Source organism: Sus scrofa, chromosome 13, assembly GCF_000003025.6.
Source record: "Sus scrofa isolate TJ Tabasco breed Duroc chromosome 13, Sscrofa11.1, whole genome shotgun sequence".
Lineage (NCBI taxonomy): Eukaryota > Metazoa > Chordata > Mammalia > Artiodactyla > Suidae > Sus > Sus scrofa.
In genome coordinates, this window is record NC_010455.5 from 39,348,645 (window position 1) to 39,364,489 (window position 15,845).

At 36.0% G+C, this 15,845-nt stretch overlaps 1 protein-coding gene across 1 annotated transcript in view; it reads right to left on the reverse strand.

Annotated features, from left to right (window-relative positions):
• DNAH12 (dynein axonemal heavy chain 12) overlaps positions 1-15,845 on the reverse strand; it is a 247,107-nt gene that overhangs the window by 200,485 nt on the left and 30,777 nt on the right. Inside the window, exons 13-14 of the mRNA XM_021069807.1 lie at positions 3,614-3,792; positions 103-238 (exon numbers count right to left, since the gene is read on the reverse strand). Of these exons, the coding sequence (XP_020925466.1) occupies positions 103-238; positions 3,614-3,792 (315 nt within the window). The remainder of the gene's footprint in view (positions 1-102; positions 239-3,613; positions 3,793-15,845) is intronic.

Below are 15,845 nucleotides of genomic sequence, written 5' to 3' on the forward strand. Positions count from 1 at the left end.
GCTCCAATTAGTCCCCTAGCCTGGGAACCTCCATATGCCGTGGTGCGGCCCTAGAAAAAGGCAAAAAGACAAAAAAAAAAAAAAAAAAAAAAAAAATCTTACCTTGATCCGTGAAGCCAATTCATGAATTCCCACAGTCCGGGCTTTTTCTACGTAAGATATGAGATCCATCATCTCTTCTGTTGTCTCAGGGACTTTTAATGCATGCTCTTTAATTGTTTCAAATTCACTGCAAATACTGACACAACACTCTGCTTTATTATAGTAATTAATGCTACATCACACTCAATAAATGCTATTATGACTATTATAAAATAGGAAGTGTGATACCCTTGGTAAACTCACTAAGATATCTTAAAATATTTAAGCATAACTTACTTGACAGAACTCAGCATACAACATACATTTATAAAATCTATAAAATTAAGGTAACATTTTCAATGTGACATAGAGCATGCTTTGGATCAGGCAGCCCTAAATCTAAATCCTGCTTCAGCTGCTACTAGCTTTGAGAACTTATGCAAATTTCATAGGTTCAGTTTCCACATCTATAAAATGAAGTTATTAACATTCATCTTGCTGGACTGTAAAAGACCCTAACAGTACATTCTCCTTTAACGGTAGTTATAATTGTTAACATAATAGCTTAGCTATTATTGTTATTATCAGTTCCCCTTGTGAAATATGGCAAGTAAAAAGGTCAAACCTCTGTATACATTTTAAAACTCTATGTTTCCTTTAGAATATCCTATCTATGTAAGTATGAACCTACTCTATAGCTATTACTGAACTAAAGGTATATTTCATAGAACTTTTTCCCTGTGCTTTGCAATATCAGCATTATCATGCTATTATCAGCAATATCTGAAAACCCCCTTGTAAAACAAACTAGAAGAGCAGTGATTTTTAAAATAAATGTTAGTTCATGCAGATATTCCACTTATATTATATAATTACAATTATTCATTCAATAAATAATTGATACCAAATGTGCAATTGATACCTACAATGTGCTAACCAAATTTCTAAGCATTGCAGATATAATAGCAAATATATCAAGTTCCTACCCTAATAAAACTTACATTCAAATTGATGAGAAAACAAAAGCACATAAATATATAGCACAATGTTAGGTAGTAAAAAGTACTATGAAGAAAAAAAAAGCAAAGTAAAGGGATACATAATGATGGAGTGTAGAGCAGGAGCTAGTATTTTATATATTTAAAGCAGCCAGGGAGTTCCTGTTTAGGCTCAGTGGTAATGCACCCAGCTAGTATCCATAAGGATGTGGGTTCGATCCCTGGCCTTGCTCGGTGGGTTAAGGATCCCGCATTGCTGTGAGCAGTGGTGTAGGTTGGAAACATGACTCAGATCTCACGTTGCTGTGGCTGTGGTGTAGGCCAGTAGCTGCAGCTCCAATTCGACCCCTAGCCTGGGAATTTCCATATGCCACATGCGCAGCCCTAAAAAAGAAAAAAATTAATAAAGTAGCCAGGAAAGATCTCTCTAGAGATGTAATATTCAAGATGAGAGAAGGAAAAAAAATTAGTCATTTAAATATCAGTAAAAGAACTTCCAAGGAAGAAAAAAATAGCAAGGATAAAAGGGATCAACAAGCTTGGCATAGTTTAGGAATGGCAAGCAGAGCAGTATGAATACAAAGAAGACATAATACAAAGTGGTAGAGATGGGTGGGAGTCAGATCATGTAGGGCTTGATAGTTAATTCTTGATTATCAAAAACTTAGGAGGAATGCATTAACATCTACAATACAAAGAAGACAGACGATCCTACTGGGGTTCTTCCTTCCTACTAGAGCATAATCTGAGTCTCTTGGAAAGAGACATTACAACAAAAGAAAATGAATGAAATTATTGAGAACAATGGGCCAATGCAAATACTAAACCAGACGTGAATAAGAAAATCACTCTTTGAAAGTTCCCCTGTGGCAGAGGAGGTTAAGGATCTGGGTTACTGCACCTGAGGTGCAAGTCTCAGCTGTGGCTCAGATTTGATCCCTGCCATGGGCTCAGGCAAAAAAAGAAAATAAATAAGTACAAAAGAAGTCATGTTAAACATAAATCATTTTTGTATTAACTGTGGTATTGTCATTGCTCTTATGCTACAGGATTGTTAGAAATGAAGAGTCTATCACTTAACCATCTCTGGTATCTTTTTGTAGTATATTTTTGTACAAAGTATGGCTGACCAATACGTAACTTTCTGACAGTCATTTTTTTTTATTCATTTAAAATATTTATTGAGGAGCTCTCGTCATGGAGCAGCAGAAACAAATCCGCTAGGAACCAGGAGGTTGCGGGTTCGATCACTAGCCTTACTCAGCGGGTTAAGGATCCAGCATTGCTGTGAGCTGTGGTGTAGGTCGAAGACACAGCTCAGATCTGGCATGGCTGTGGCTGTGGCATAGGCCAGCAGCCATAGCTCCAATTAGACCCTTAGCCTAGGAACCTCCATGTGTCACGGGTGCAGCCCTAAAAAGCAAAAAAAAAAAAAAAAAAAAATTATTGATGTGATAGCTTATTTTATTGGGTGTCTATTCTATGCTAAGCATGGTGCTAGATGTTTTACGAATGTTATGTGTGATCCTAACATTAGTCCTGCAAGGAAGGTATTATTTTTTATAATTGGCACAGCAGGAAATTGAGGCTCAGGGAAATTAAGTAACTTGCCTAAAGTTAATGGAAATAGTTCATTCAAATCCAAGTCTCTATGATTCCAAAGCACATAGTTTTCTCACATTACTTCTGGGAAAATAAATAGCCAACATTTCTTGAGTACCATGTTCCAGGCACTGTGCTAGATGTTTTATATAATTATTAGTTTTAATCCTTATAGAAATTACAAATTTAGAGTCCTCTGGAGCCAGACAGATAACAAATGAGTTAAATTAGATGGAAGATCAGTTGCTTAAGCACTGGATGAACAAATCAGGGAACATTCTCCCTGTCAATGGGAAAGTTGCTTCTCAGCTTAATTTACCACTAGAGGCCCAATGTGGCATGGTCTTCCCACTTTTTCAAGAAAAGTAAGAGATGTGGAGTGTATGTGTATGAGAGAGAGAGACAGATCTCCTAATTTCGAGATGTTGATAGCAAATTCAAAATGTGTTAAAATAAAACACAATGTGAGACAAAGAAAACACATATACATGACACATTTGGCTAGTAGGCCCCAGGTTCATGAATCCAATCCTAGAGCCACCCTGCAAACTGGGTATTACTGTCTCCACTTACATAATGCAAAAAATAAACTAGGTGACACAAGCAAATGTTGTGGTCAGAAATGAACCCAGATCTTCCCAATACCAATCTATGATCTTTTCCTTACCATGCAACTTATATCCAAATGCTGGCTTATGTCAACCTCTTTTTGTGAAAAAAAATCCTGGGTTGCCTCAAAACTCATCTCAAACAGTATGAAATGAAAAGAAACCAAACCAGGATAACTACAAAGAAACCCCTTTAGGAGGCAGCTATGGAGAAAAACTTGCTAAGTACTTATAGTTTAATCTTTTATCTTTAAACAAGAATTGTTATTAGCAAAGCATTTTTTTAGCCCTATAATTCTGAGTTTGGCAACTAATTCCACTTACCATTCATTTTCTTTCCTATGTTTTGAAGCTATGTAATTTAGTAATGTATTTGCGAAGGCTTTTGCTTTCTTTGTTAGTCCTGTCTTCAAATCTTCACAATCCAAACGCACCATAGGGAAATGAACCCACTGAGGCAAAAGCATTATTTCTGAAGCAAGATTTAAAAATTTTCCTATAAACTTAAAAAAAGGATTTAAAACAAAACTGCTTAGAATTTTTAACTACATCAGTGATTTTACAGTACAGTTTTATAGTAAAATTCTTAATTATATGATATAAATGTAAATTCATTCCTTCCTGCTAAGCAACTAAAATGTTTTCATTGTAGCATGAACTTTTTTCACCTGTTCTTTCATTAAAGAATTTATCAGTCTACTAGTAAACAACCAATATGATGCCATTTATAGCATTATTATCTGAACATTTCACAAGGTGAAATTTCCCTCAGTAACTATTTTTTAAAAAACTATCATCAAGGTCAACTTATCTCTCAGTTTAAAAACAATTCCAAGAGTTCCCATCGTGGCACAGTGGTTAACAAATCCAATTAGGAACCATGAGGTTGAGGGTTCGATCCCTGGCCTTGCTCAGTGGATTAAGGATCCAGCATTGCCGTGAGTTGTGGTGTAGGTCACAGATGCGGCTCGGATCCTACATTGCTGTGGCTCTGCCGTAGGACGGCGGCTACAGCTCTGCTTAGACCCCTAGCCTGGGAACCTCCATATGCCGAGGGAGCAGCCCTAGAAAAGGCTAAAATAAATAAATAAATAAATATATAAACAATTCTATACCATGTGACAATTTGTGTAGCTGACTAGTCTTGCTTGTGCCATTACTGATGCCTCACTGAAAATTCTAATTCAATCTTCAGAAAAATAAATATAAGAAATTTTTTGAATAAAAACAAAAATAAACAAATGGAACCTAATCAAACTTACACACAGCAAAGTAAACTATAAAAAAAAAAAAGACAACCTACAGAATGGCAGAAGATAGTTGTAAATATTGCAGTTGACAAGAGCTTAATTTCCAAAATATACAAACAACTCATACAACTCAGCAATAAAAAAACAACCCAACCAAAAAATGGGCAAAATACCTAAATACACATTTCTCCAAAGAAGACATAGGGATGGCCAGCAGGCACATGAAAAATTCTCAGCATCACTAATTATTAGAGAAATGCACATCAAAACTACAATGAGGTACCACCTCATACCAGTCAGAATGGCCATCATTAAGTCTACAAATAACAAATGCTGGAGAAAAGGGAACTCTCCTACACTGGTAGTGGGAATGTAAATTGGTACAACCACTGTGGAACACAGTATTAATGTTCCTCAGAAAACTAAATATAGAACTACCATATGATTCAGCGATCTCACTCTTGGGTATATATCCAGACAAAAGTACAAATGAAAAAGACATGCACTCATATGTTCATAGCAGCACTATTCACAATAGCCAAGACATGGAAACAACCTAAATGACCATCAACAGATGAATAGATTAAGAAGCTGTGATACATATATACAATGGAAAACTACTCAGCCATAACAAAGAAGGAAATAATGCCATTTGCAGCAACATGAATGCAACTAGAGATTTGCATACTAAGTGAAGTCAGAAAGAGAGTGACAAATACCATACGATATCATGTATATGTGGAGTCTAAAATGCAACACAAATGAACCTATCTACAGAACAGAAACAGACTTACAGACATGGAGAACAGATCTGCTGTCAAGGGGGAAGGGCAGGAGTGGGATGGACTGGGAGTTTGGGGTTGGTAGATGCAAACCATTACATTTAGTCTGTAAAGATGCAGGTTCGATCCTTGGCCTCGCTCAGTGGGTTAAAGATCCGGCATTGCTGCAAGCTGCAGAGTAGGGTGTAGATGTGGCTCAGATCTCGAGTTGCTGTGGCTGTGGCATAGGCCAGCGGTAGCAGTTCCAATTTGACCCCAAGCCTGGAAACCTCCATATGATGTGGGTGTCGCCATAAAAAGACAAAAATAAGTATTACATTTACATTTAGAATGGATAAGCAATGAGGTCCTATTGTATAGCACAGGGACCTTTATTCAGTCACTTGAGACTGACCATGATGGAAGATAATGTAAGAAAGGGAATATAAGTATATGTATGATTGAGTCACTTTGCTGTACACCAGAAATTGACACAACACTGTAAATCAACTATACAAATTTTTAAAATAAAACAGGAAAAAAAAGAAATTTTTTGGTTTTGGTGAAAATAATCCATAAAGAAAGAAACACTATGCTCTGCCATTACCAAAGTTCCAAGATACTGGAATATATACAAATTCTTAATACTCAGATTCTACAATTTTTTTAATTAAATGAATTTTATTTTATTTATAGTTATACAACCATCATCACAACCTAATTTTAGAACATTTCCATCCCAAACCCCCACCCAACCTGTCTCCTTTGGTAACCATAAGTTTTTCAAAGTCTGTGAGTCTGTTTCTTATAACTTTTTTTAATTAAGCCAAGTAGGAAGGAAGAACTATGAACTATAACATATATATATAAATTATGAACTATAACATATATATGTGTGTGTATATACATACACAGTAGCTGCCAGCCTATGCCACAGCCACTGCAATGCGGGATCAGAGCTGCATCTGCAACCTACACCATAGTTCACAGCAACACTGGAACCTTTAAGCCACTGAGCAAGGCCAGGGATCAAACCCACATCCTCATGGGTACTAGTTGGGATTACACTGAGCCATGATGGGAACTCCAATGGGAGTGAAATATTTTTAAAATCAGTGTGTGATGATACCTGCATAACTCTACAGATACATTTTAAAATACTGGATGAATTGTATGGTATGTGAATTACATTTCAATAAAGCTGCTTTTTATCTCACTCCTGGGCATATATCCAGACAAAACAATAATCCAAAAAGATACATGCACCCCAATGTTCTATAGCAGTGCGATTCACAATAGCTAGAACATTGAAGCAATCTAAACGTCCTTCAACAGATAAATGGATAAAGATGTGGTACATATATACAATGGAAAACTACTCAGCCATAAAAAAGAAGGAAATAATGCCATTTGTAGCAATATGGATGGACTTAGAGATTATCATAGTAAGTGAAGTAAGTCATAAAGAGAAAGGCAAATACCGTATGATGTCACTTATATTTGAAATCTAAAATACAACACATTGCTGTGGTTCAGGTTGCTGATATAGGACAGGTTCATTTCTTGGCCTGAGAATTTCCACATGCTATAAGCACAGTCAAAAGCAGAAAAATAATTTTTAAAAATACAACACAAATCAACATATCTACAAAACAGAAAGACTCACAGACATAGAGAATAGACTTGTGGTTGCCTAGGGGAATGGGGTTGGGGCAGGGATGGATTAGGAGTTTGGGATTAGCAGATGCAAACTATTATATATAAAATGGATAAACAACAAAGTCCTACTGAATAAAATAGGGAACTATATTCAATATCCTATGACAAAACCATAATGGAAAAGAAATAGAAGATCTATCTATCTATCTGAATCACTTTGCTGCACAGTAGAAATTAATGCAACATTATAAATCAACTATATTGCAATAAAATAAAATTTAAAAAATAAAAAATAGGGAGTTCCCACTGTGGCTTAGCGGTAACAAACCTGACCAGTACCCATGAGGATGAAGGTTCAATCCTTTGCTTCCCTCAGTGGGTTAATGATCCAGTGTTGCCATGAACTATGGTGAAGATCACAGACTCTACTCAGATTCTGCATTGCTGTGACTGTGGTGTAGGCCGGCAGCTGTAGCTCCAATTTGACCCATAGCCTGGGAACCTCTATATGCCAAACGTGTGGCCTAAAAAGCAAAAATTTAAATTAAATTAAATTAAATTAAAAATTAAAAATAAAGCTGCTTATTAAAATGAAAGCTAGAGTGGCTGGTTAGCTCAGTTGATTACAGCATGGTGCTAATAAAATTAAAGCTAATTAAATTAAAGCTTGAGTAAAAGACCAGAATAAGGAATATTACCTGGGATAAAAGAGGCATTTTATAATGATGAAAGATGTTATTCAAGAAAACATAGCAGGAGTTCCCGTTGTGGCGCAGTGGTTAACGAATCCGACTAGGAACCATGAGGTTGCGGGTTCGATCCCTGCCCTTGCACAGTGGGTTGACGATCCGGTGTTGCCTTGAGCTGTGGTGTAGGTCGCAGACGTGGCTCGGATCCCACGTTGCTGTGGCTCTGGCGTAGGCTGGCAGCTACAGCTCCAATTGGACCCCTAGCCTGGGAACCCCCATGTGCCGTGGGAGCGGCCCAAGAAATGGCAAAAAAAAAAAAAAAAAAAAAAAAAAAAAGAAAACATAGCAGTCCTAAATATGTATACATCCAAAAACAGAACTTCAAAAGCCTGTGGGAAACTGAATCTTGTCAATGACAACTTGAATTAACTTGGAAGTATGCTTCTTCCCCGTTGAGTCTTTATATGAGACCACAGTGCAGCTAACAACTTGACTAAAACTTCAGGGTGGAGAAGAAGTCTGGAGGTGAGAGAGCCTGGAAGCAGAGGGCCCAGGTAAGGGGCTATTTGAATTGACAGACTTTGAGCCAGAAACACCCAGCTAAACTAAGGCTAGATTCCTGACCCAAAAGAGAGTGAGATAACAAAGTTTGTTATTTTCAGCCACTAATTTGGGGGGGGGGGGGGATTTGGGATTATCCTAGGAAAGCAATGTTGGTTTCACATTTGAACATCTATAGATGTAATTCAAAATATTAACAGGAAAAAGGAGAAAAATCATATGATCAACTCAATATTTGCAGAAAAGGTGTATACCCAAATTCAGCACCGTTCTATAATAAAAACTCTTAGAAAACCTGGAATATAAGGGGATTTCTTCAATCTGGTAAGGGCATCTACCCCAAAAAACTACACTTATTAAATAGTGAACATAGGAATGCGTTTCCCATAGCATCATAAACAAGCCAAGATGTCCTCTCTCACTGCTGCTATTCAGTGCTGTACGGACAATCCCACCCAGTGAAATAAGGCAAGAAAAAAGACATCCAGATAGGAAATGAGGAAGTAAACTATCTTTACTTACAGGCTATATGAGGTAGAGGTGTGTGTGTGTGTGTGTGTGTGTGATATATTCTTTAAAAAATTATTAGGACTATTAACTGCATTTAACTGTGTCTAAAGATATGGGATGAGTACACAATAATTCATTATATTTATATATTAGCAATGAAAATTAAAATTTTCCTTGCTAAACAATAACATTTATGAGAAAATCAAGAAAACCAGCAACAATTTAGGAGAGTATTTGCAAGACCTGTACAACAAAAATCACAAAACTTTGCTGTAAGAAATTTAAGAAAACATAAATAAAATGAAATACTACTATGGTCATGGAATGAAAGATTTAATTTTTAGTTTTTAAGATGACAGTTCTTCCAAAATTGATCAATAAAGTCAGTGTAATCCTAATCAAAATCCCTTCATTATAGAAATTAATTTTATAATATACATGGAAATACAAACATGTAGAGTAGTCAAAATAATTTTGAAAAAGAAGAATGAAGTGAGAACTTATAATACTTAATTTCAAAACTTACCATAAAACTACAGAAATAAAGACTATGGTATTGGCATAAGAACAGATCTATAAATCAATGGAAAAAAATAGAATATCTAGAAATAAATCCATAAATAATATAAAGTCAATTGAATTTCAATAAAGATGACAAGATAATTTAATAGGGAAAAGATAGTATTTTCAATAAATGACAGTGGTTTAACTTGACACTCACATGGAAAAATTTGAACCATGACCCACCCATATTTTGCACCATATGAAAAAATTATGTATGATAGGTAATTGATTTAAAAACTAAAAAAAAGAACAAAGAAAAGTTGAGGGATAGACTAGGAAAAAATACTTGTAAAATACATTTCAGATGAACGACTTTTATCCAAAACATATAAAAACCACTTAAAATTCAATCATGAAAATTTATGATATTTATATATATATAATTTATAATAAAAATTATTTATTATTTTATATAACCCAATAAGTAAATCTGTTACAACTGAACAATAGGAATACAAAAGCCCAATTTAAAATGTAAAAATTATTAGATACTTTACTTTTAAAAAGATACACACGGGAGTTCCCATCATGGCTCAGTGGTTAACAAACCCAACTAGTAACCATGAGGTTGTGGGTTCGAACCACCATCAGGAAACCTGAACCAAGCTCCTGTACCAGCTCCAGCCACAAGGGGGAAGACACCAGAACAAGAGAGGCTACAACCCTATTGCCTGCAAAAAGGAGAAAAAAATCTATATAAAATGAAAAGGCAGAGACATGTGACCCAGACGAAGAAATAAGAAAAAAAGAAAAGAAAAGAAACAGAAAATCAGCTAAGTGATCTAGAGATTAGCAACCTCCATGGAAAAAACTTCAGACTAATGACAGTGAAGACAATTCAAGATCTTAGAAATAAACTGGAGGCAAAGGTCGATAAATTACAAGAAACACTGAACAAAGAAATTTAATATTTAAAGATTAAGCAAGTAGAGATGGAAAATACTATAACTGAAATAAAATACTCTCTAGAAGGAACCAACAGCAGGATACACGAGGTAGAAGAATGAATAGGCAAAGTGGAAGACAGACTGATGGAAATGACTGATGCAGAACAGAAAAAAAGTGAAAAGAAATAAGGACAGTCTATGAGAACTCTGGGACAATTTTAAACACACCAACATCCACATTAGGGGTACCAGAAGGAGAAGAAAAAGAGAAAGGGTCAGAGAAAATATTTGAAGAGATAATTACCAAAAACTTCCCTAACATGGGAAAAGAATCACTCACTCAAATCCAAGAAGCACAACTAATACCATATAAGATAAACCCAATATTGATCAAACTGACCAAAATTAAAGACAAAGAGGAAATATTGAAAGCATCTAGGGAAAAGAAACAAAGAATATACAAGGGAACTGTGATAAGATTATCAGCTGATTTTTTTAGCAGAAACTCTGCAGGCATGATATACTTAAAAGTGATGAAAGGAAAAAACCTCCAAACAAGATTACTCTACCCAGCAAGGCTCTCATTCAGATTTGAAGGAGAAATCAAAAGCTTTACAGATAAGCAAAAGCTAAGAGAATTCAGCACCACTAAATCAGCTTTACAACAAATACCAAAAGAACCTCTCTAGGTGAAAAAGAAAAGGCCACAACTAGAAACAAAAATATTGCAAATGACAGGGCTCACCAGTAAAGGCAAACATGTAATAAAGGTAGGAAATCATCCATGCAAAAATATGCTACCAAAATGAGAAATACTGAGAAGAGGAAGGTATAAATGCAGGACACTGGAGATGTACTTGCAATTAAGAGACCAGCAACTTAAAACAATCTTGTATATATGTAGATTTCTATATCAAAACCTCATGGTAAAAGCAAAGTGAAAATCAACAATAAATATACATGCGAATAAGAAAAAGCAATCCAAACACAACACTAAAGATAGTTATCCAAAGAAAAAAGTCCACCAATAAAAACAAATCCAAAATAATTAACAAAATGTCAATATGAACATATATATCAATAATTACCTTAAATGTAAATGGACTAAATGCTCCAACCAAAAGACAGAGACTGGCTGAATGGATACAAAAACAAGACCCATATATATGCTGTCTTCAAGAGACCCACTTCAGTTCTAGGGACACATACAAACTGAAAATGAGAGGATAGAAGAAAGTATTTCATGTAAATAGAAATCAAAAGAAATCTGGAATAGCAATACTCATATGAGGCAAAATAAACCTTTACAATAAAGAATGTTACAAGAGACAAAGAAGGACCTTACATAATGACCAAAGGATCAATCCAAGAAGAAGATATAACAGTTATAAATATATATGCACCCAACAGAGGAGCACCTCAATATATAAGGCAACTGCTAACAGCCTTAAAAGGAGAAATCAACAATAACACAGTAATAGTGGAGGACTTATATACCCCATTTACAATAATGGACAGATCATTGAGACAGAAGATCAACAAGGAAACATAGGCTTTAAATGTTACATTAGACCAGATGGACTTAATAAATATTTATAGAATATTCCATCCAAAAGCAGTAGAATATACATACTTCTCAAGTGCACATGGAACATTCTCTAGTATAGATCACATACTGGCTACAAGTCAAGCCTCAGTAAATTTAAGAAAATTGAAATCATATCGAGCATCTTTCCTGATCACAACACTATAAGATTAGAAATCAACAACAACAACAAAAACCGGCAAAATGCACAAACAAGTGGAGATTAAACAACATGTTGCTAAATAACCATGGATCACTGAAGAAATCAAAGAGGAAATTTAAAAATACCTAACAGATAATGACAACAAAAACATAACAATTCAAAACCTATGCAATGCTGCAAAACAGCTCTAAGGGGAAAGTTTATAGCAATCCAAGCCTACCTCAGGAGACAAGGAAAAATCTCAAATAAAAAACTTAACTTTACACCTACAGCAACTAGAGAAAAAAGAACAAACAAAACCCAAAGTTAGCAGAAGGAAAGAAATCATATGAATGAAACGGAAATAACGAAAACCATAGGAGTTCCCGTTGTGGCGCAGTGGTTAACTAATCTGACTAGGAACCATGAGGTTGCGGGTTCGGTCCCTGCCCTTGCTCAGTGGGTTGATGATCCAGCGTTGCCGTGGGCTGTGGTGTAGGTTGCAGACGCGGCTCGGATTCTGCGTTGCTGTGGCTCTGGCGTAGGCCAGTGGCTACAGCTCTGATTCGACCCCTAGCCTGGGAACCTCCATATGCCGTGGGAGCGGCCCAAAGAAATAGCAAAAAGACAAAAAAAGAAAAAAAGAAAACCATAGAAAAGATCAATGAAATTAAAAGCTGGTTCTTTGAAAAGATCAACAAAATTGATAAACCCTTAGCTAGACTCGTCAAGTAAAAAAGAGAGAGGACTCAAATCAATAAAATTAGAAATGAATAAATTGGTACAACCACTATGGGAAATAGTATGGAGGTACCTCAGAAAACTAAATATAGAACTACCATACAACCCAGCAATCCCACTCTTGGGCATACATCCAAACAAAACTTTCCTTGAAAAAGACACATGCATTCTCATGTTCACTGCAGTACTATTCACAATAGCCAAGACATGGAAACAACTTAAATGTCCAAGAATGGATTAAGAGGATGTGGTATACATACACAATGGAATACTACTCGGCCATAAAAAAGAACAAAATAATACCATTTGCAGCAACATGGATGGAATAGAGACTCTAATAATAAGTGAAGTAAGTCAGAAAGACAAAGACAAATACCATTTATACCACTTATATCTGGAATCTAATATACAGCACAAATAAACCTTTCCACAGAAAAGAAAATCATGGACATGGAGAACAGACTTGTGGTTGCCAAGGGGGAGAGGGAGGAAGTGGGGTGTACTGGGTTAATAGATGCAAACTATTGCCTTTGGAATGGATAAGCAATGAGGTCCTGCTGTATAGCACTGGGAACTATATCCAGTCACTTGCGATGGAGCATAATGGAGGATAATGTGAGAAAAAGAATTTATATATGTATGTGTGACTGGGTCGCTTTGCTGTACAGTAGAAAATTAACAGAATACTGTAAACCCACTATAAAAGAAAAAATTAAAATCATTAAATAAATAAATAAAATTAGAAATGAAAAAGGAGAAGTTACAATGGGCATCACAGAAATACAAAGGATCATAACAGATTACCACAAGCAACTATGTGCCAATAAAATGAACAACCTCAAAGAAATGGACAAATTCTTAGAAAGGTACAATCTTCCAAGACGAAACCAAGAAGAAATAGAAAAGATGAATGGACAAATCACAAGTAATGAAATTGAAACTGTGATTTTAAAAATTCCAGGAGTTCCCGTCGTGGCGCAGTGGTTAACGAATCCGACTAGGAACCATGAGGTTGCAGGTTCGGTCCCTGCCCTTGCTCAGTGGGTTAACGATCCGGCGTTGCCGTGAGCTGTGGTGTAGGTTGCAGATGCGGCTCGGATCCCGCGTTGCTGTGGCTCTGGCGTAGGCTGGTGGCTACAGCGCCGATTCAACCTCTAGCCTGGGAACCTCCATATGCCACGGGAGCGGCCCAAGAAATAGCAACAACAACAACAACAACAACAACAAAAAAGACAAAAGACAAAAAAAAAAAAAAATTCCAACGAATAAAAGTCCAGGACCAGACGGCTTCACAGGCAAACCCTATCAAAAATTTAAGACACCTATCCTTCTGAAACTATTCCAAAAAACTGCAGAGGAAAGAACATTCCCAAACTCACTCTGTGAGGCCACCATCACTCTGTTACAAAAATCAAAGATAGCACAAAAAGAAAATTACAGGCCAATAGCACTGATGAACATAGATGCAAAAATCTTCAATAAAATACTAGCAAACCAAATCCAAAAATACATTAAGAGGACTGTACACCATGATCAAGTCGGATTTATCCCAGGGATAAATTGTTAGTATATAGAAATGCAGTTGATTTTTCAATATCCAAAAATGATTTTTTTGGATTTCAATATCCAAAAAAATGATTCAAAATCCAAAAAATGATTTCAATACCCAAAAATGATTTTTCAATATCCAAAAATCAGTCAATGTGATACACCACATTAACAAACTGAAGAATAAAAACCATACTATCCTCTCAACAGGTGCAGAAAAAGCTTTTGACAAAACCCAACACCTATTTTTGATAAAAAGCCTCCAGAAAGTGGGCATAGAGGGAATCTACCTCAACATAATAAAGGCCATATATGGCAAACCCACAGTTAACATCATTCTCAACAGTGAAAAGCTAAAAGAATTCCCACTAAGATCAGGAATAAGACAAGGAGATGTCTGCTCTTGCCACACTATTCAACATAGTTTTGGAAGTCCTAGCCTTGCCAATCAGAGAAGAAAAAGAAATAAAAGGAATCCAAATTGGAAAGGAAGAAGTGAAACTATTGCTATTTGCAGACAACATGATACTATACCTAGAACTTCCTGAAAGAAGTTCTCCTAGAAAACTGTTAGAGCTCATCAATGAAAATGGTTAAGTTGCAGGATATAAAATTAATATGCAGAAATCAACTGCATTTCTATATACTAACAATGAAAGATCAGAAAGAGAAATTAGGGAAACAATCCCATTTACCATCACATCAAAAAAAAAAAGGAGTTCCTGTCGTGGCTCAGTGGTTAACGAATCTAGGAACCATGAGGTTGTGAGTTCGTTCCCTGGCCTCTCTCAGTGGGTTAAGGATCTGGTGTTTCTGTGAGCTGTGGTGTGGGTCACATACGTGGCTTGGATCCTGCATTGCTGTGGCTCTGGCATAGGTCGGTGGTGACAGCTCTGATTAGACTCGAAGCCTGGGAACCTCCATATGTTGCAGGAGCAGCTCAAGAAAAAAAAGACAAAAAAAAAAAAAAAAAAAACAAAAACCTAGGAATAAACCTACCTAAGGAGGCAAAAGACCTGTACTCTCAAAACTGTAAGACCCTGAAGAAAGAAATCAAAGATGACACAAACAGACGGAAAGATATGCCATGCTCTTGGACTGGAAGAATCGTCAAAAATATCGTCAAAAATGCCACTACCCAAGGCAATCTACAGACTCAATGCAATCTCTATCAAATTACCAATGGCATTTTTCATAGAACTAGAACAAAAGATTTTAAAATTTGTCTGGAAACACAAAAGACCCTGAATAGCCAAAGCCTTCCTGAGAAAGAAAAATGGAGCTGAAGGAATCAGACTCCCTACAAAACTATAGTTATCAAAAAAGTATGGTACTTGCACAAAAACAGAAATATAGATCAATGGAACTGGATAGAAAGCCTAGAAATAAACCCACGCACCTACAGCCAACTTATCTATGACAAAGGAGACAAGAACATACAAGGGAGTAAAGACAGTCCCTTAAATAAGTGGTGCTGGGAAACCTGGACAGATACATGTAAAAATTAGAACACTCCATAACACCATACACAAAAATAAACTCAAAATGGATTAAAGACCTAAATATAAGAATGGACACTATAAAATTCTTAGAGGAAAACATAGGCAGAAGACTCTCTGACATAAACAACAGAAATATCTTCTCAGATCCACCTCCTAG